Raw genomic sequence first — 22,717 nt, forward strand, 5'->3', positions numbered from 1 at the left:
TTTCCTATTTTCCGACCATCTGCATCCCTCTAAACCAACAAGCCGGTGGATGCTGCCCTGACCTACCCTCGGTTCATCTGAATTTCTACCATTTAAAGATACAGTGACTGCACCTGGTAATCGAGCCGCAGGGCCCTTCATTTTCCACCACTGTCGGTGCCGCTGGCGGCTGCTACCCTGACCTAACCTCCGCTGCATTGAGACTTCTACTGCACTAAGGAGCTGAGACTTCACCTGTTTTTTGAGCCACAGGGATGTATACCTCTCCATTATTGCCTGTGTTGCTCTTTTGCTGAGACGTCAATACCTGGTCGTCATCCAAGCAAGAGGGAAAGCACCTTCCGTTATCATTCGTGCTGCCGCTACGCTGAGACGGCTGTTGCCCGGCACATCACATACAGGTGAAATTTGCTTACAGTCTCCACTTTACAGTGCCCCGGCTATTGATTGACTGTTTGGAGCTGGTATAGTGCTACTTGGAGTAGGCTGTCAGCCGCATCATATAACGCTGACTGCCCTTACCTGGCTTTATACAATTACTATCTTTGTTGCTCACGTCTCCTGATAAACATTTTCACTTCTATCGAGGTATCTATAGGGCTACAGCTCCAATCTTTGGAGATAGCTGAACGCTGGTATTCCAACTACAAGTGATTTTTTAATCCAGCCGCCCTTATATGCAGCGGCAATTAGTGACAAGGTGTATTCAGGAGAAGAGATGCCTATTGTGTTCCTTATATTGATGCTATAAACGAGACTTTTTACTGAAGATCGGCTATCACCATCTGGTCATATCGTATCCATACGAGACTCCTCATTGTCCCCTTAGGATCTCCATGGTCTCTATTATTATCATCATTAACGTTTTTAAATTAGTTATATTTGCATTACAGATTGCCTTTGTACTATTTGTGTATTTTTCACCCATTGTCCTTTAATATTGTGAGTCTGATCAACTCTATAGCATGTATATATGTTTATGTCATTTTTATGCATCTGGCTATTTAGCCTTATTATATTAAACCTATATTTCAATATATGTGTTGACACGGATGTCCCGGTATAGACTTTAGAGCGCAGTTTTTTTCTTGCTCTATACAATTCAAGAACCCCCAAATCTTTGATTATGTCCCCTAACAGACTTCTATACTGTTACCTAGTATTAGTTGGACTTTTTTGGGGTACTGGCAGTTTTTCCCATTTTCACCTGTACTTTTAGCCACTAACAGAATTGAGATTTTCGAACAAAAGCCGCATTGCGTCTTTTACAATAGTGCGAATAATGGGAGTGCGCATAAGTGCGAAAAGTGCCAGACTTGGGGTGAATGGTGCACTGTTACAAATGCAAAAACATAATGTTTTTGTGTCTAATTGAATATGGCCCTAGGTAGGAAGAGGGCTAGGAGCAGGAGTCGGGCAACTCATTGTAACTTTTTAAAGTAAGTGGCGGTGTAAGGCAATTTGGCACTTGATGAGCCTGTGCCGAATGTAACAGCACATAGTATCAGAGTCGCTGAAGAGCACTTGGAGACAACAGACAAGAGGTAGAAAGAATAGTGCTGACAGTAGAACATGAGGAAGGAGGGCCCTGCCTGTGAGAGGTTACATTCTAAGGCACACATTCATTTCAACTCCCCAAAAGGGCAATATTTTTCATCAGCTGAATTAACTGGGTTTTTGGAGGAAATGTATTAAACCTTTTAAAAAAGACAAGTGGAGTAGTTAACTAGGAACTGGTTGGTTGCTATGGGTATCATTTATCTAGTACATTCTATAATATGGTAGAGGATTGGCAGGTGTGTACATCAAATATATGTCTGTGAACGACTTCGTTCAAAGACATATCAGGTTGGCCCTGCAGCACAGCTGATGCTGATGTACCTGGCGGTAGGACCCGCTGACACTGACATCACAAATGGACGGGCAAATTTAAGTGCCCGCCCAGTTGTGATGTCAGTCCAGACACATCGAGCGGCCAATTAGTAAGTGTCTATATCTTACTAATCAGCTGCTCGGACGGCAGATCGGTCTATTGACTGATCCATTATCCTAGTGTACCCAGCATAGGTATCTTAAATGTTTTTTCCTCCACACACACAATAAGAGGAGAACTAGGCCATTATGGAGAGGCAACATCTGTGAAATGTTCTCTATGGACATATGGCAGTCTGAATGAGAAATACATTTTGTGGTCTAGCTGCTCTGTAATCTATTGAAATAAGCAGTCTAAATTATAGTATCATAGATTAGGAGAGAATTAAGTCTTATTTGTACAGACACATAAATGCAATTGTTATTTATTATGTACTGATTGAGCCATATCTCTTATTGTTCAATGTTAGGAATAAAAACAGCTGTGTGCATATAACCTGTCTCCCTTCCATCTCACATTATAAATAGACAATGAAGGACAAATCATATTAGCATAGAGATCCACAATCTCTAAGAGTAACCATCTACCTATAGAGATGTATGAAACCCAAAACTGACAGAATCTGAACTAAAAAGTTTTGTTACAGACATTAGGTAAACACTAAAGTCAAAATAAAGGTGGGTCTCCAATGGAAAAGAGATTGGCAGGTAGCTCCCCAAACTGAGAAAGCACCACCGCCTTCAGCAACAGTTGTTGGCGGTTTATGAAGGTGTCTTTAAGAGCTCTCTACAGACTATACTAGAAAAAGGGAAGTGCACCAGGAAACGTTAGTAAGCCTAATTAGATGCGCTACAAATCCAGTTATACTGTATTTAATAGTGCATTACATATTTAAGAAAATAAGGGGCATTTATCGAAACTAGTGCATTAAAAAAATAGTACTGAAAGATATTTGTTTATTTACTATGCTGCAATTTAAATATAAATGAACAAACAGTTACTTTGCAAGCAAATATTTACCTGAAACGTCTTCAGTAGCCTCTTTAGTTCCTATAGGATGCGTTCCCTCCGGCTGGTTTGCAGCCATAATTGTGTCACTGAAAAGAAGAAAACAACAATAAGGTATTTGAAACAATGCAGGGAAGTGTTGGTGGCTCACATATGGTATATCGTATATACGCAGTGTCATTACTCTGCAAAATGCAGCCTTTTATACCCTCACTGTTTGAATCTCACACATTTCACTAAGAAATTACGGAATCGGCATGAAAAGCCGGCTGTCAGGATGCCTCCTGGCAAAATACAGTCAGTGACATCCCAATGGTCGGCATCCAGACAGGGGTTGGGTATACTTCCCCCTTACCCGCCCTTCTTGTAGACTAACCCTAACCCTCACCATCCCACACCATAAACCCTAACACTTCCCGTTAGTGCCTAAACCGAAGTCTCCCCCCTTCGTACCTAAACCTAACCCTCCCCCCCTTAATGCCTAACCTAATCCCCCCCCCCCCCCTGCAGCTAACACTAAGGGTGCCCCGGACTTACCCCATTAGGGATGTTGTCCGTCTGTGTTCTGGCATCGGGATTATGATGGGTGTCGGTATTTTGACGCCTATCTTAAGTCCCGTCTCGGACTTTCAGCACCGGGATTGAGACCGCCGGCATCGCGGCCACCGGTCTCATAACTACATCCCGTTATTACTAGGCTTCACTTTATAATTAGTGTAGTAAACAAGTACCCTGGGACATCATACTCGGTATAGCATATCAACTTCCATCAACAACAGAGCTTAGTAAATCACAAGCACGCAGCAGGGACGGGGACAGACAGTGCTTGCCCTATTGCAAGTTTTAAGTAGAAGCCTGGCAAATCGACTCTATCCTCCCTTTCAATAAAGCAGAGTGGGGTCTCTGCTGAGCATGTGCCAGCACAGACCTCTGTTCTTGTGAGCATAGTATAGGGTTCTCAGGCAGGCACTGCCAGGAACCCCTACACCCCCTGCATCCACTGTAGTTCCACCTGTGGCATCAGGGCTCAAAAAAAATGTCTAGGGAAACTTCAGGTATCTACAGATTAAACAAATGAACTCAGGACCTCATTCGGAGGCGGTCGTTAGATGCAAGCAGTCGCACAGAATCAGGGCGGCCGCTTGCATCCTGAATGGCCACCTCCTTGGTCGATCGTTAAGCTGTGGGTTACCACCCACAGCTTAAAGACCGACCAGGTTGAAGGTCGCGATGGTGATCACCATCGCGACCATCAGGGCTTACGACCAGACCCTAGGGTAGGGTCTGGGTACTTGTAAGCCCCAGGGAGCTTTCTGCTCTGATGGAGCAGGAAGCTCCCCACTGACATCACTGATGATGTCAGTGCGGCCACCCACAAAACGCTAGGCATTCGTAAAGGAACGCCTCCGTTTTGGAAACCACCCCCCGGCCCGCCTACCAAACGGGGGCAGCTGTCGATCAACATCGACAGCTGCCCCTTTGGTAACGAGCTCCGGAGCGACAGAGTTTCTCTGTCGCTCTGGGGCTTGCGCACGCGCAGTGCGGCCGCTGCACGAGCGCAAGCCAAAGAATCGAGTCGGTTACGAGTGCATCGGCGCTCGCGACTGACTCTGAATGAGGTCCTCAGTCCAGTAATCTGCAAACCCTAAATCATGGCACTACTAATTCCCCCCAAGAAATATTTTCTAAACCATAACTGGTGATCTATTTGAAAAGCTCTCTGCTATTTAAGCAGATGTCCGAAGGTCAAAATAGCGATGCCTGTGAAGATGCAAAGGTTTAGGGCAGTGGTTCCCAAACTGTGCACCGTGGCATCCTGGGGTGCCTTGGGATACTTGCAGGGGTGCCTCAGGTAGGTGGTCCAGCACCAAATCAAATTATATATGGTCAATTTAATGCAAAAACATGACCAAACAGAAGTATAAACCTGTCCGCCACCACATAACTGAACCTAAGGATGACATATAAGCACAATTTACTTCACAATACAATTTTACTAGATTTGTTTCTGAATATCTCAATAACAAACTTACACTAAGGTGTGCCGTGCAAACAATGCTGATACTCTAGGGTGCCGTGATTCAAAAAAGTTTGGGAACCACTGGTTTAGGGGCCTATGTATTAATAATCCTGGCAGTGCTGCGATTATTAAAAGTCCGTCTTATGACTTTTTTTCATGTTACAAAAATGCCCCTGCTATGCACTCATTGTAACTGCAATTAACTTCAATTGCAGGGAGAGTGTAGCAATAACCTTTGTCCCTGCGAGTTACATTCCGGGCAAATTGGAGATGTCTTTCACATTTGTGAAAGACATTGCACATGCGCACAGCGTCAGTTACCAGAGCCAGATGGAGACTGCAGGTGAGGGATCTCCTGCAATTATGCCTCCATAGGCTTAAAGCGGTTTACGCCATCTGCGGATGGTGTAAGCCAACGTGGCCAAACATTGTATTCTATTCATGAGAGTGACGATTTCTTCCCAGACTCCAGCATCTTCAATTTCTACACGTGGTCTCTGCATAAGGAAGCCCTACTCTGCATTTGACTCCTATCACCAATTTTTTCTTTCTTAATACAAATTCAAGCCATATGCGTAATGTTAGTTTGATTTTTTTTATCATTTAAAGGAATGCCCTTGGTTAACTAGCAAAATGAAACATTTAACTAAAAAAAAAGTCACAAACTACTCACAACTGTATGAAAATATGTAATAACAGGGCACTCCCCTTATTTATTCCTACTTCAACCCTACCTCAGCCCAAGCATGCTTCAAACACAAGTTGTAATATAAAATGTAACTTACATTTACTAATGTGTCTAAATATATTACACTTTTAATCTGGTTTGCTGAAAGGATTTTAAGATGCAGTTATTGAAATCTGGATGAACAGCCTTCAAAAGTTCCAATTATCAACATTGCTTAAAATGCTGTGTTAGCCAGAGGCACAATAATCTTCCTTTTCTGCCAATGTAACTCAGTCTTTGGTGAGAATTAATCCTCTGCAATGGTTACATTAGTGCCCATTGAGCAGGGAGGAGACACCTGGCAGTTTGTTTCAGCCTGGGAGTTAGATACAAGTAATGCCGTCTACACACTATACGATGATTTGGATGATATGAACGATAACGATATCGTTAATCGCACTGAATATCATCCAGTGTGTATGCAAGACATCATTAACGATATGCGCTCCCGCAGATCATTATCGATGTCTTTCATCGCCCATACTTGCAGGGCAAACTGACAATATTGTCAGGTTCTGCAAGTACGGAGATGAGGGAGGGTGCCATCACTGAACGATATCGTTAATTATATCGTTTAGTGTGTATACTCAATGTTGTTAACAACATTAAGCCGGTCGTGCAGGGGAAACACTTAACGATATCGCTCATGGAGCATATTGCTAAGTGTGTATGAGCCTTGAGGTACAGACATACACACCTCACCTGTTGGTGAAATGACTGGAATGGTGATTAATGCTGAGGGCCGGATTCAGAGATGGACGCAATGCTGATATTTACACAGACTGAGCAATTGTTTGCCATTCATTGCACGTGTGCGTAAGCCGCATTGCGCACGCACCACTACTGATTTGCGAATACGGTCGCACAGAGGATTGACTCACAAATGTATTACTCTTCTACCTCATCACTTCTTACATCAATAGAAATCCCCGCTGAACAAAAATACAAAAAACGGAAAATATTTAATTAAAACAAAAAGGGGACCAAACAAATGTAATCAGCAAAATGAACCACTTAATAGGATTTTGGTCCATCACGTGCTGCTAATGTAGAGAATTGTGCAGGAAGGATGTATATACTGATCTATTGGTCTGGGGTTATGGTCATGTTTGATAGAGTTCCTACAGAAATGCATTAGATGCTCACCTCAGTCAGCGACTCGTAAATATCATGTCACCTGGCAATAAATGAGGATTTGTTCCTAATTTGAAGCCAGAAACATGAAATGTATCCCCACAACACCCTATGAATGTCAGTGTATAACTATCAATATAGTACAGAAAATTAAATTATTCAAACCACTATTGCACAGAAACGCTTTAAAAATCCTGCTTGTTATAACATATTTAGAACTGCAACTGTCCTATTTATCATTGTTTTTCTTTTATAATGCATCACAGATTCCATAACGCTGGACAATCTTACAAATATGACATACATGAATGCAATAACTATAATAAGATATACAATGATGATATAATAACACATATCTAGATAGTTATAAGCCAGCAACAACTGCTATGAATTTCAAGCTTGTAAATGAACAAACCGAAGAAAATTCAGCATGAAATGTCAGAGTCATACAAGGTAGACAGATGTGACACAAAGTAGAGAGCATCCTCCCAGTAAGAGTTTACAATCTATTAGGTACAAATATTTATCTATTGGCAGAATAGGTTACGTTTCTCAGAACATACTGTATTAATCTCAACCTCCTCACTGCTAGTAATGCAAAACAGCTGGCTGGGAAAAATGTAACAAAAGGAAATGCCTTTGGTGTAAAGGGTCACATTCAGTCTGTAATTACACTGAAAAGAAAAAAAGTGCAAGCTCTTACAACCGGTATCTATTCTGCAGACCAGTTCAAGTCATGGCTTTACACAGGTCATGTCAATGACTCAGCTAATGAAAGCTCTATTATTACTAAACACTGACAGACTTCTCCAGCTTTTGAAAACAGATGCTATAAAACAACAATAGAAATACAAGCGCTGACTCAATTTAACCAGCCCTACAGACCTTTCAATAAAATAAAGTGTATGCGAACAGAAGAATGCCATTGTTTTCATAAGAGCAACAAGTAAATACTGCATGGAAGTCTGTTTTGCAGACAGATCTTGGCGGGTATTCATGAAAGCGAAAAAATGGAGAGAGAAAGTGCCAACCAATGTGGTCCTGTCACTTTACAGGCTGTGTTTAAAAAAATGACAGGAGCTGATTGGTTGGTACTTTATCACTCTCCAAGGCTTAGTGAATAGACCCGCTTGTGAGGGTGTGTGTAGAGAGTGCTGTGGGCTATTATGAATTGTGCTTATCAATCTGATTTCAGACGGATCTCTTGCACTAGTTAGAGTGCTGGTGAAAGTGTTTGTTAATAATGATGATGGCTATTTGATCAAGTTCTTGGATAGATGCATGTAACCCAGCCTAAGGGTGAGTACCTGCATTTAGTTCCATGCATGCAACTCTGAATCGCCCCATCATCTATCCACATTGGGTTTGAGCTGAATTGTTCAGCCAGCTTTTTGTGCTACGCAGTGCAAAGCACTGATGTTGGCAGATAACGCAGTGGGGAGTGTTGGGCAAGGCAGATAGCTACATATGCCGAGCACATTGAAAACTAAAAATGATCGATACAGAAGATTCTGCTTATATTTTCAAAATAGTTGAGTCTGTTTTGCAACATTAACAATGTGCTTTTTTCTGTAATTAGGCAGTAAGTTTTGGAGGGCAATTTACAAAAGAAAAAAAAAATCTTAATGCAATTAGCAGTGTATTGGCACGTCCACACCCAATTGGAGCTACACCCATCTATGTAATTGGCCTGTACAATGTCAAAATGAATACAAATTGTTGTTTAAGATAGGATGTTGTCAGCATCACAGGATGCCGACAGTAAAAATACCAGCGGGATCCAGCTCCAGAATCCCGAACTCTGCATCCCGAAGATAAGTATCGGCGTTAGGGTTAAGCACTAAAAGGAGGGTTAGGCAGTAAGGGGGGAGGGTTAGGTTTAGGGTGAGGTGAAGGGAAGGTTAAGTTCAGGGTGCTGGGAAGAGGAGGTTAGGTTTATTGCGTGGGTAGGTTAGGTTTAGGCACTCAGGGGGTAGGGTTAGGTTTACGAAAGGGGGTGGTAAAGTTTAGGCACTGGGGAGGGGGGTTAGGTTTAGGCACCAGGGAGGGAGGGTTAGGGGTAAGGGTTAGCGTTAGGCTACTTACCTCGAAGTGTTGAGATTATGACTGTTGGGATGTCACCGTCGGTATTCTGACCAGCGGCATCCAGACTACCGGGATCCCATACCCAAACCCTTAAAAGGTTTATTACTAAAATGCATGTGTGGCCACTAAGTACCCAAATATGGTACAAAACCCACTGCAGTTTCCCCCCCTAGGTAATTCTAACAATTTGTACGAGTGACCAGATAAAAAATAAACTTTTTATATTTAATCATTCTTTTCAGTTGAAGTAAGTACAGTAAAGTCTGACTTATTGTCCAGCTATGTAACGAGCAAATATGAAATGTTTCAATTGACTACAAAGAAAGAATGCTTCATGTGTGATTATGCATGTGAGATTTCATATAAAAATGATTACAATAATACAAAGAAGATATTTATAACATAAATATCTTCTTTGTTTATCATTGTAAACCTGGGACTGCAAGGAGAAGAGAGATGAGGCAGCAACAAGTCAGCCTCGCTTCTGTATAGTCAGACACTGCTTGCAGGGCCACACCACTGGCAGTAAGCTGCACAGAAAAAGAGCTAAAAGAGGCATTCCTCTAAGTATCAGGGGGCGTGCCTTGAGCACTGGACACATTGGATGTGTCATGTGACCAGGAAGTGCACTGCGTAGAGATCTGAACTCAGTCAGCAGCAACAAGAGAAGACACAGTGATGCTGGTAGGAGAATCAATGGACACTGAAGCTTAGTGTAGTGAGGGGAGAGTTCGAGAGTAGGGGGTGACAAACTCCCAGCACCAGACCCATTTCCATGTGTGCCTCCCCAGCCATTGACCTCACCGCACGTCACTGCCGTAGATGTATCAACGGCCCTGCTCTGGAACTGCGTGAGGCAGTGCATTTCAGAGAGTTGGAGCCACAAAGCTAAAAGCTTAAGCCCAGAATGATATATGGGAGGCTATAGGTACTGCTAATATTCCTTTATCTAGTAAGCAAGTGGAAGGGTAAGGCATCATAATCTGCTTTAGTACAATTTGTTAGCCAATGACTATTGTTTGGTTGTCCAATGACAGGTCTGCATATATTTGGCCAACTTAAGACAGTATAATATTCATTGTTAGGTTTCCCAACATGGGCACATTATGTCAGAGCACCTTCACTTTTCTAGTGACAACAATAAAAACAAAAACACTGCATGCATGGGAATAACCAAGGATATTAAAATATTTACTCTCATAAAACCAACCCTGCCAATACAACTATACATCACACATGTAGATTTTGGTAAATCCTTTCAAACTACAAACAGCTGTAGTAACGAAGCTCTTATTTGAAATAAACTCTGGGAGGTTTAGAACATTGTTGTCTTTGAATACAACAAAACAGGATCACACTTTGCAGTAAAGTTGTTAAGTCTTTGATAGGACAAAACCACGGCTTGTTTTTAAAAATAGGAAAAGCTGCTAAATACAAGAAACGCTGCATGCGATTCAGACACAGCAGGCAGCCTACACTGCACTGGATCTAATATCAAAGGACTGAAAAATACAAAACTTTATCACTTCCCTTCCCGTGACCCACCCGCGCCCATAAAAAGCTCCAGCAATTTACTGTTCTGCAATTATAGCCATCATTGTGATGTGTTGTGACTGGAGCTCAGGGCAGCTCATGGTATCACGTCACATAGTGGTACAAACATTGTGACAAAGTATTGAGAGGGAGATGTTTCAAAGCTTGAGAGATAAAGTGGAGAGAGATAAAGTGGAGAGAGACTTTAATGTCACTCTGGTACACTTGTACTTTTATGGGGTGTGAGCAAAAACTAACAATATTATCCTGCCTGGCAACCTGTTTAATAGTAGCGCACGAGATTCAGATGGATCCTAGCTGCTATTTGAATCTGCCCCATAAATGTCCTGACATGCTAGTATAGAATTAATGCTATAGGCAGACTGACAAAATCTGGGCCTTTCAAGTGTTTAGATATAAATGTAATCTAAAGTGAAAAAAACAAAACAATAAATGCCACCAATGGAGTGGGTACAGCAAGTTTGTAGACTGAATCAATATTTTTTTACTCTTTGCTTTGGTGGGGATATGCCTCAATGTATGGGATACACATGCACTGTAGAAGAAGGGTTGGAGTGATTGGGTTGCTGTCAGGGAAAGAGGGTCCGAGTTTGAGAGAGGGAGATAAGAGCTGTCCGCAGCAGCTAACAGTCTGCAGTTCCCTCCCTTCAGTGCCTGCCCTCCTGTGTCCCAGGCAGCCGATGAACGGCGATGTGCTGCCGGGTGCAGGGGACAGAGAATCGGAGAGGGGGCCCCAGCTGTAGCTGTGAAGACCGGGGAGCAGCAGTACGCACCCTGCTCGGTTGAAGAGGTGTCAGCGATGGTCAAGTGCCCGGCAACAGCAGCTGAGCGCTGGACATGGACAGCTAACAGTGAAGCGTCCCACTGACAAAGAAGGCAGAGCTGCTGTCAGTTAGCAGAGCTGTGATGCTGTGTTAGTGGATAGTGGGCAGGTCCGGCTGTTCAGGAGGCGGAGATCCACATCTGGCATGGTTGCATCTGAAAAGGAGGCGGGGATCGTGGGGAGAGATGCCGCTGCGCTGGTAACCAGTCAGCACATAGACTGACCAGACAGCGGTGTCAGTGTATCCAGTGTTGTAGGCTGCCCGGAGGGAGCATGTTTCAGCAGCACTAGGAGATGTTAGTGGAGAGCATCCAGTAGCAAGTGGGTAACGGCAGTAGTACCGTGCCCATAGTGGATACAGTTTAATCCACCATACTCACCTAGACGCTGCTCAGCCATACAGCTTACAGACTTAATATTTGTATTAATATTACAGCAGCACCTGTGTGGAGAGCCTGGAGGCATACAGAAGTGATAGGGGAAATGAACCTGGGTACAGGTATTAGAGATTTTATGGGTAGCCCAGCTTTATTTCAGTGGAGAACGACAGCGTACACAGGCCTGCCATAGCAGCGGTTATTAGAATAATATATTCAGCAGCAGCGCAGAGGTCAGCACTAAATGAAAGGTGGAGGTCTATTATGGATCACTAAATGGTGCAAGCCACTTACAATAAACTTGTATAAGTTCCATTGTATCCATAGCTGACTGTCTGAAGGCCGAACTATGACCCAGGAAGCCTGTTCTGAGCCTTCCACTGGATGGATTTGGACGAAACTTCACAGTGTGATAACATTGGATTCTAGAAGATGTACTAGAGGATTAAGGTCCTGGTTGGACCCCCCCCCATTGGTGTACACTGGGCAGAATTTTAACCGAGGAAGCCTATTCTTGGACTTCCACTGAATGGATTTGGATGAGAACTTCACAGAGGGGTGGCAATTGGTCTTGGATGACTAATAAAGTGGTTGGGGTCCTGGTCAGAACTCATGGCGGAGTGCTCCAGGCACAACTTTGACCCAGGGAGTCTGTTCTAGGCCTTCCACTGGATAGATTTGGACGAAAACTTCACAGAGTGGTAACTTTGGATCCCAGAAGACATACTAGGGGGTTGAGGTCCTGGTTGGACCTCCAGTTGGTTTACGCTGGGCAGAACTTTGACCCGGGGAGTTCCGGGCCTTCCACTTTATAGATTTGGTTAAAAACTTTACACAGGGGTGGCAATTGATCTGGGATGCCTAATGGAGTGTTTGGGGTCCCGGTCAGACCTTACGGCAGAGTGTGCTGGGCAGAACTTTGACCCAGTGAGATTGTTCTGGGCTTTGGACGGATTTGTACGACATCACATAATAAAACTTAATAACTGGAAGATTTAAATCTAGGCAACGCCAGGTACTACAGCTAGTTAAAATAGAAGTCTACTTACTTGTCATATTCCATTCCTTATTATTTATTAACACACATGAGTTAGGGGTTTCCCAAACAGGCCCACACTGAGTACTAATACTTAGGTGGAGGCACTAACAAAAGGAGGTACACCACTTAGTGGGAGGATATGTGGGTAATAACAGGAAAAAGAAAAACCATATGGCACCTGGTCCCACACACCCTTGTTGGAATTGATCTTATTTGATTGCTGCAGCTATCTGTTTGGAGGGGATTGCCACCCCTCTCTATAATACAAGATTAAAAGATACACAATATGACAGACAGCGCTGCAAAATAGATCAATCACACATTGAATTTAAATAATTCAAAATATATATTTTTAATTATTTATATCAATGTGTGATTGATCTATTTTGCAGAGCTGTCTGTCATATTGTGTATCTTTTAATCTTGGATATGTGGGTACACTAAACCACAAGGGAGTTAGTAACCAAGTGTCCCTTTATAGAGGTTCAAGTGGGGTTACACCAGGAAAGTACATATACTGTAGTGGTAGAGGGTTGCTCCAAAGCGCCTAAAAGTTTAATGTCTATTATATGAATGGTCATGTATAAATAGCGTTTATGTATCAAGAAGTGAAAAGTGTGGAGTAGTACACCAGTGGAGAAGTTGCCCATAGCAACCAATCAGCTTTGAAGTAGCTTTTATCAAGTACAGTCTATAAAAAAAAAAGGTAGGAGCTTATTGGTTGCTATGGGCAACTTCTCCACGATTTTCAGTGCTTGATACATAAACCCCACTATGTGGTTATTGGCCTGGAATTAGTATGCATGAGTTATACTAAAAAAGGATAGTAAAAAATTTAATAAACAGAAAGAAAGAATAGTGTATTGGAGTGGTCTTACTAAGTTGCAATTCTTGTTGGTTAGTGACCTACAGTAGCCTGAGGAATGGACAAGGACCAGGAAATGAGAAACTTGACTAAGGAGAATTGCTGTGGTCCATCTTCAAAATACATCTAGAATATCATTGCATATAGCAATCACCGTCAGGAAACATTGTGAGTTTGTCCATGAAAATACTAGTACAGTGTCGTCACCCAATTCAATGCATGAAAAGCGTGGTGTTTTTGTTTTGTTTTTAATTGTATTTATTGATTTTTCAGAAAGACATTCAAGAAAATTCAATAAACAATTGTAAATTGTATATAAAACACAGAAAAGCCAATATTGTACACTGGGATAAAAATTGTGTGAAAATATACATTATAAACAACATACATTACTGTAGACCTCAATGTCTTCAAAAATAAATCTAGAGTACAGTTTCATCTAAACATGCCTTGGGAAATAGTTAGGGAGATTCTGAAATGAAATTCCTATATAAGAACCAGTCCGTATTTTCAAATATTTTAAATATTTGGGATTGGGTGTCAGGCATACTTGCCGACTATCTGGCTGCCCCTTCCGGGAGGGAGCAGCCAGATCGGCATGACTGGGGGGCGTGGCCAGCAAACAGGGGCGGGGCCGGCCAGACGACGATATTACAGGCAGTGTGAAGCAGGGGGCGGGGCCAAAATGACGCGATTCTGCGTGTCGAGCGAGATGATGTGGCAGTGCGGGAGACGGAGCAACGGCGTGGCCGCACGATCACATCATTGTATCCCCGCACCCTCTTTACAATACCTGCCTCCCACTGCGGGGGGGAGTCAGAGGCTGCCGGGAAGGCTTGCCTGCCTTTCCAGGTGGCAGGGGGTGACACCCAATTTTCAGGAGGCTCCCGGCTAAAATCGGGAGGGTAGGCAAGTATGTGGAAGAGTGGACTGTCTATCATAATATATTTTTAACAGTAATTAGATGACCTCGTTAAACATAGGAGGAGAAGTGGGGGATATCCAGGATTTTAAAATTACTTTCTGGACGCAAATGTTTATTATTACTACCACCATCTTCTAGTTTCCAAGACAAAAGTTAGCACAAAGAAAGGCCAAATGATCTAAAATTTTGAGTTTATAAAAGAAAGTAATTTGTTCCAAAAGTGCTGGATATATCTATACTCCCAAAAGTTATGGTAAAATGTAGCTAGAGAGCTTTTGCATTTTGGACAGTTACAAAGCAAAGCCCACCATAAGACTTCCTTATGCAGGTAATTCAAGCATTTAAATAGCACCTCTCTTGGTCAAGCCCCTGCATGAGTGCGTTGTGGCCCCACCCGATGAGCACGTTTAATAATCAAGTCTGTGCAGACATCCTGGATTTTTTAATAGAGCAGGAAGCGTATTACTAATAAAATCAGTTAATCCAGCACCTTTAATTGTTTCAGGTAAACCAATCAATCTCAGGTTATTGCAGCATGACCGGTTTTCTAGGTTGTCTTTTTTGTTATATATTTGATTATGGGTTTTAGAAATTTTGGCCGTGGTTTGCTTCAGCTCTGCCATGTCGTGAAACAATTTGCCTACATGATGTTCTGTGTCTAAAACTCTCTGTAAGAGTTGTGAAAGCTGTTGTTTAATGTCAGCTGTTTGTACCTGTAATAAGGGAAGCCAGTAGCTTCTCTTACTTTTCTAACCTTGTCCCCCATAAGTACCAGGTGTGTTTGGGGAAGATATCTGCTCTCCGGGGTCCGGAGAAATTGAGCCTGAAGCCCTAGAACCTTCCTCTGTAGGTAGCGTGAGGAGAGACGCGGTATGGTCTGCAGAGTGAACAGTGTCCAGCGCCATCTTGAATTCAGTGTGGCGTTGCTCCTGTCTCGGACTCTGGTTTATGCCCGGCATGAGAGGAAAAAAGTACCTATCCATGCAGTCAGGGCTGGATTAACAGGTGGGGGGGGCACGGAGTTTGGCGACAGGGGCGATCGTCCCTGGGCCCCCACACCTGAAGGGGTTAAAGTGAACCGGAGGAGACGGAACCAGTTCCGCCTCCTCCGGTCAACCTAACCCCGGCGCCGCAAGGAGGCACCATTTGCTGAGATTGTAACCAGCGGGCGCCCGGCTCCCTCCCAGCAGGGCAGCCAGAGCCGGAGACTGGACTGGAGGGTTCCGGGTCACGCAGTGCACTATGGGAGAGACGTCATGACGTCTCTCCCATGGTGCAGAGGAGTAGCCGTGCGGCCTGGACGTGGACGGCAGCGAGGCTTAAGGAAGTAATAGCTCTTTTTTTTTCTTTTTGTAGTGCAAGTGGTTATTGTACTGGGGGCATTACTCGGGGGGGGGGGGGACCATTACTGGGGGCATTACTCGGGGGGGGGAGCATTACTACTGGGGGCATTACTCAGGTGGGGGCACTACTATTGGGGGGCATTACTATTGGGGGCACCACTTCTGGGGGCATTGCTATTGGAGGCTCTACTACTTGAAGGCAGGGCATTACTACAGAGGAAGCATTACTATTAGGAGCACTACTACTGGGTGCATTTATAGAGAGGGTACTACTGCAGGGGGCATGACTACTGGGGCCACTATCACAGGGGCCATGACTACTGGGGGCACAACTACAGGGGTATTACTACTGAGGGCATTTAGACAGTGGGCATTACTATTGGGCACACACATGGACATGACTACTGGGGGGTATTACTATTGGGGGCACAACTACAGTGGTATTACTACTGGGGGTATTTATACAGGGGGCATTACTATTGGGGACACTACCACAGGGGGCATTACTACAGGGGGCATGACTACTGGGGGCACTACTAATGGGAGAAAAGCATAGGGGGCACCACTCCTGGGGGCACTACTACTGGGTGCACTGCAAAAAGGGCACCACTACTGTGGGCACCAACACTACTGAGGTCCCCATTGCACATACCCCCAGTTTGTCACATTTAATAAGGGCCCCCACATGTTTGTTGCCCAGGGGCCCCCACAGACCTTAATCCGGCCCTGCATACAGTGCATAACAAGCTCTGTGCCTGGGGGTGGCCAGAAGCTCAAGGTGGAGGCAGATATCAGCCTTGTAAAAGGTAAAGTAGGTGGTCAGCAGCGGATCTGTCTCTATGAGCTGCTGTACATGCTGTAGCCGGAAACGGAAGTCGTTAATCAAACAGGAAGGTTGGAAATAGAAACTGAAAGTGTGAGCAGCGCAATTCTACAGCTGCTTTTTCTACAAATATGAATTGTCCCTTTTCTTATAGATGCTACTATATACAGTATATCTATCTTTACAGTGTCTCTATATATACATATATAGGGGCGCCGAGAGGGGGGGGGGCGGGTACAGATTACCCGGGCCCGGGCTTCCTGAGGGGCCCGGGTCCGGCGCCGCTCCCTCCCTCATAGCAGCCCAGCACACAGCGTGTGCTGAGCTGCAGTTGGAGACTGCTCGTGGCTGCTGAGCAGCAGCCACAACAGTCTCCTATGCCTGTGTGGGGGAGCGATCACAGTCATCGCGCCCCCCCTGGCTTTGTGCCGGGCTGAGGGGGCTCAGGGCGCCCCTCCTCCCCAGCGCGCAAATCTTTTTTTTTTTCTCGGCAAGGGGGCGTGGCCACGCCTCCCTCAATTAGGCCACGCACCCTATTACCGGGGCCCGCCACGGCTCTTGGAGTGCCTGTACATATACACAGTATATGTATATATATATAAAATTTATGTGTGTGTGTGTGTGTGTGTGTGTGTGTGTGCATGTGTGTGTGAGTGATACATGCCTACCCCTCCAGGGACCTTCAGATTTTTCAGGTAACCCCCTGCACCCTGGATGAGTAGGCACTTCTCCTGCATTCCGCCCACTTCCTAGTAAAGTGGGCAAAATGGGGAGAATATTTCCTGGTATCGGCGGGTCCGTGAATAGGGGGGGGGGCACCTAATGGCTCTATTCTATGAAAATTGCATCATTTGGCCCCGTTCTCTATCTAAATATTACAGTGAGGGACGGGGGATCAATGACGCATCCCATCTGGCCCTATCGCCAACACCTCCTTCTCCTTCCCGGGCTTCTTCCCGGGGATGAAAACTTATAAGTCGGCAAGTATGGTGTGTGTCTGTGTGTGTGGCGTGTATGCAATGTATTATTCACCTATACATACAGTGTATACACTGTATATCTCTGAAGAGGAGGTCCCGATAACGGTTGATGATAATGAAGAAGACTATTATAACCATTTAAATCTTATAGAAAAATTAACAGTCAAGGAGTTAAAGGGGTGGTACGATGTGATAATACTAGAGAAATATCTTGAAGTGTGGCGCATACCTAGGGGTTTGAGATTATTTTTAAAAATCCTACCCTTAATACCCAGGATGAAACTTTTTGGGGTATTTGGAATTCCATTCTAGATGCTTGTTCAGCTAAACTTATAGAACTAATCATTACTGAACGCAAGAAGGAATTATTAAAGATTGAGGAGGAATCAGGTCAATTAGAGATGGCAGTAGCAAAATTCGAAAATAGTGAAGAGTTTAAAAAAAAGAGACGTTAATGATCCACAATTTGAATTGGAGGGTTTGGAAGATGAAATTATTTACGAGAAAACAAAAAGTTTAGTCGTGATAAAATAAAGATTATATATGTCAGTGGAAGAATCCACAATTGGTCTGACAATGATATGAGATTAGATGCAAATTTTCAAACAAATAACCAAATGTTGAAAAATACTAGATCTTATGATGACCATGTCAATAAGTCTTCTAATTTTAAGACTACCCGTAGATCTGATTGGCAAGATGTTAATTATGGGAGGAGAAGAAATCCATCTAACCAATTACCAGATTATGGTAATAGAAGGGAGAGATTCATTCCCCGTCAATATGGGAGTTACAGACAACGAATTCCCTTGAATATACAATCGAATATACACTTATAACAGACATGAGGCATTAAGATCACCTTCCCCTAATGTTGTTCATCAAAAAATATATAAAATATATATATATATATATATATATATATATATATATATATATATACACACACACACACAGTACACATATAAACAGTATAAACCACAAACACTTCCTGAAGCAGCAAAGTGTGAATAAAGGAACATTTCTACCTACTAAACGTGCGTGCTGTTTTTACACTTTGCTGCTTCAGGAAGTGTTAGTGGTTAATAATGTTTTGTTTACGACCGTGCACCCCCTTGCCTATTATGAATGAGTGCTACCTTCTCTGATCTACTGATCTCTATCTCATATATAGATTTACACTAACTTAAAAGTTAACTCTTTGATATATATATATATATATATTAGGGGTGAGCGGGTTCGGATTTCTGAAATCCGAACCCCCCCGAGCCCCCCCGATCCGAGTCCGATCCGAGTCAGGCTCGACTTTTCCCGCCTGACTCGGATCTGACATCGAGGCAAAACGTCATCATCCCGCCTTCCGAGTCTCGCGGGTTTTGGATCCTATATAAGGTACCCGCGTCGGCGCCATTTTCTCACTCGGCTGTGGACAGTGAAGAGGGAGGGTGGGAGTTAGTGCTGTGTAGTGTAGTGTAGTGTAGTGCTGCTGTTGTCCACTACTTCAAAGTCCATAGGGGCTGGCTGTGTTGTGCTGTGCTGCTGTTGTTAATAGGGGCTGTGTCCACTACTTCAAAGTCCATAGGGGCTGGCTGGACTGTGTTGTGCAGTCAGTTCTCCATAGGGGCTGTGTCCACTCCAAAGTCCTGTGCAGTGTCCCAGTCCTAAAGGGGTGCTGTAGTGTTGTCCAGGGGGTGCTCTGTCCATCAGGGGTGCTCCCCCCAAGTGCTAAAAAAATAATATATTTTCTGTGTTTGTGAATTGTGTGCGCAGTAGCCGCACGTGCATCAACAAAGTAGTGCCAAGCGTGCGCCTGTGTCATAAGTAAAGGGCCGGCTGGCTTGACCGTTAAGGGTGCTGTAACCCCCGAAAGTACACTCCAGTCCAAACCAAAAAAAAAATTATTTTCTGTGTTTGTGAATTGTGTGCGCAGTAGCCGCACGTGCATCAACAAAGTAGTGCCAAGCGTGCGCCTGTGTCATAAGTAAAGGGCCGGCTGGCTTGACCGTTAAGGGTGCTGTAACCCCCGAAAGTACACTCCAGTCCAAACCAAAAAAAAAATTATTTTCTGTGTTTGTGAATTGTGTGCGCAGTAGCCGCACGTGCATCAACAAAGTAGTGCCAAGCGTGCGCCTGTGTCATAAGTAAAGGGCCGGCTGGCTTGACCGTTAAGGGTGCTGTAACCCCCGAAAGTACACTCCAGTCCAAACCTAAAAAAAAATTATTTTCTGTGTTTGTGAATTGTGTGCGCAGTAGCCGCACGTGCATCAACAAAGTAGTGCCAAGCGTGCGCCTGTGTCATAAGTAAAGGGCCGGCTGGCTTGACCGTTAAAGGGTGCTGTAACCCCCGAAAGTACACTCCAGTCCAAACCAAAAAAAAATTATTTTCTGTGTTTGTGAATTGTGTGCGCAGTAGCCGCACGTGCATCAACAAAGTAGTGCCAAGCGTGCGCCTGTGTCATAAGTAAAGGGCCGGCTGGCTTGACCGTTAAGGGTGCTGTAACCCCCGAAAGTACACTCCAGTCCAAACCTAAAAAAAAATTATTTTCTGTGTTTGTGAATTGTGTGCGCAGTAGCCGCACGTGCATCAACAAAGTAGTGCCAAGAGTGCCCCTGTGTCATAAGTAAAGGGCCGGCTGGCTTGACCGTTAAAGGGTGCTGTAACCCCCAAAGTACACTCCAGTCCAAACCAAAAAAAAATTATTTTTTGTGTTTGTGAATTGTGTGCGCAGTAGCCGCACGTGCATCAACAAAGTAGTGCCAAGAGTGCGCCTGTGTCATAAGTAAAGGGCCGGCTGGCTTGACCGTTAAAGGGTGCTGTAACCCACAAAGTACACTCCAGTCCGAACCAAAAAAAAATTTATTTTCTGTGTTTAGCCGCACGTATATATCAAATCGATATAACATAAATGGAGGACCAAACTTTCTCCGATAAAAATAAAATAGAGAAAGATCAAGAACCACTTCCTCCTAGTGCTGAAGCTGCTGCCACTAGTCATGACATAGACGATAACATGCCATCAACGTCGTCTGCCAAGGCCGATGCCCAATGTCATAGTAGAGGGCACATACAATCCCAAATGGCAAAGTTCAGGAAAATGACCTTGAAAAAGACATTTAAATCAGCTGAAGAGAAACGTAAACTTGCCAATATGCCATTTACGACACGGAGTGGCAAGGAACGGCTAAGGTCGATCCCTAGTATGTTCATGACTAGTGGTTCAGCTTCACATGACGATGGAAGCACTCCTCCCACTAAAAAAATCAAAAGAGTTAAGCTGGCAAAAGCACAGCGAAGAACTGTGCTTTCTAAGAAGATATCACAAATCCCCAAAGAGAGTCCAAGTGTGGTGGTGGTTGCGATGCCTGACCTTCCCAGCACTGGACGGGAAGAGGTGGCTCTTTCCACCATTTGCACGCCCCCTGCAAGTGCTGAAAGGAGCACCCACAGTCCACTTGCTGATATGCAAATTGAAGATGTCACTGTTGAAGTACAACAGGATGAGGATACTGGTGTAGCTGGCGCTGAGGAGGAAGTTGGCGAGGAGGATTCTGATGGTGATGTGGTTTGTTTAAATCAGGCTCCGGGGGAGACAGTTGTTGTCCGTGGGATGAAAAAGCCCATCACGGTCATGCCTGGGCAGAAGACCAAACATTCCACCTCTTTGGTCTGGCAATATTTCTATCCAAATCCGGACAACAACTGTCTTGCCATATGTACCATATGTAAAGGTGAAATAAGTAGGGGTAGGGACGTCAACCACCTAGGAACATCCTCCCTTATACGGCACCTGCAGCGCGTTCATAAAAAGTTACTGTCAAGTTCAGAAACTTTGGCTCAGACCGTAAGCAGTCCAGGGACACCTAAATCCCGTTGTCCTGTTGTATCCAAGCGCCTGCAAACCACACCGTCAACTCCCTCCTCGTCAATTTCCTCCTTAGTCAGGATCGGAAGTAGTCCTGCAGGCCATATCACTGGCATGACTGACTCTCCTATCCGGGATTCCTCCGGAGGATCCTGCATTGCTACGCCTACTGCTGCCGCTGCTGCTGTTGCTGCTGCTGCTGGGAGTCGTTCATCATCCCAGAGAGGAAGTAGGAACACCACTACTTTTACTAAACAATTGACCCTCCAACAGTCCTTAGCGAGGAGGATGAAGTACGACAGCAGTCATCCTGAAGCAAAACGTATAACTGAGGCCTTGACTGCTATGTTGGTGTTAGACGTGCGTCCGGTATCCGCCATTAGTGCAGTGGGATTTAGACAATTGATGGAGGTAGTGTGTCCCCGGTTCCAAATCCCGTCTAGATTCCACTTCACTAGGCAGGCGATACCGAGACTGTACAGAAACGTCAGAAAAAGTGTCCTCAGTGTCCTGAAAAATGCCGTTGTACACAATGTCCACTTAACCACGGACATGTGGACAAGTGGAACAGGGCAGACTAAGGACTATATGACTGTGACAGCCCACTGGGTAGATGTATCACCTTACGCAGCAACAGCAGCAGCGTCACCAGTAGCAGCATCTCAGAAACGCCAGCTCGTTACAAGGCAGGCTACGCTGTGTATCACCGGTTTCAGTAAGAGGCACACCGCCGACAACCTCTTAGAGAAACTGAGGGAAATCATCGCCCAGTGGCTTACCCCACTTAGACTCTCCTGGGGATTTGTGATATCTGACAACGCCACCAATATTGTGCGGGCATTACATCTGGGCAAATTCCAGCACGTCCCATGTTTTGCTCACACAATAAACTTGGTGGTGCAGAATTTTCTGAAAAGCGACAGGGGCGTGCAGGAGACGCTTTGGGTGGCCCGAAAAATTTCTGGCCACTTTCGCCATTCAGCGACTGCGTGCCGAAGACTGGAGCGCCAGCAAACACTCTTGAACCTGCCCCGCCATCACCTGAAGCAAGAGGTTGTGACGCGGTGGAACTCAACCCTCTATATGCTTCAGAGGATGGAGGAGCAGCAAAAGGCCATACAAGCCTATACATCCACCTATGACATAGGCAAAGGAGGGGGTATGCACCTGACTCAAGCGCAGTGGAGAATGATTTCCGTGTTGTGCAAGGTTCTTCAGCCCTTCGAACTTGCCACACGTGAAGTCAGTTCAGACACTGCCAGCTTGAGTCAGGTCATT

The 22,717-nt window shown here is 44.5% G+C and overlaps 1 protein-coding gene across 3 annotated transcripts in view; it reads right to left on the bottom strand.

The window, feature by feature from the left end:
* KIAA1210 (KIAA1210 ortholog) overlaps nucleotides 1–22,717 on the bottom strand; it is a 151,303-nt gene that overhangs the window by 71,930 nt on the left and 56,656 nt on the right. For all 3 annotated transcript variants that reach the window (XM_088482807.1, XM_088482808.1, XM_088482809.1), the window contains exon 2: nucleotides 2,894–2,970. In XM_088482807.1, the coding sequence (XP_088338933.1) occupies nucleotides 2,894–2,970 (77 nt within the window). The remainder of the gene's footprint in view (nucleotides 1–2,893; nucleotides 2,971–22,717) is intronic.

Source organism: Taudactylus pleione, unplaced genomic scaffold (genome assembly GCF_031769625.1).
Source record: "Taudactylus pleione unplaced genomic scaffold, aTauple2 ptg000296l, whole genome shotgun sequence".
NCBI lineage: Eukaryota > Metazoa > Chordata > Amphibia > Anura > Myobatrachidae > Taudactylus > Taudactylus pleione.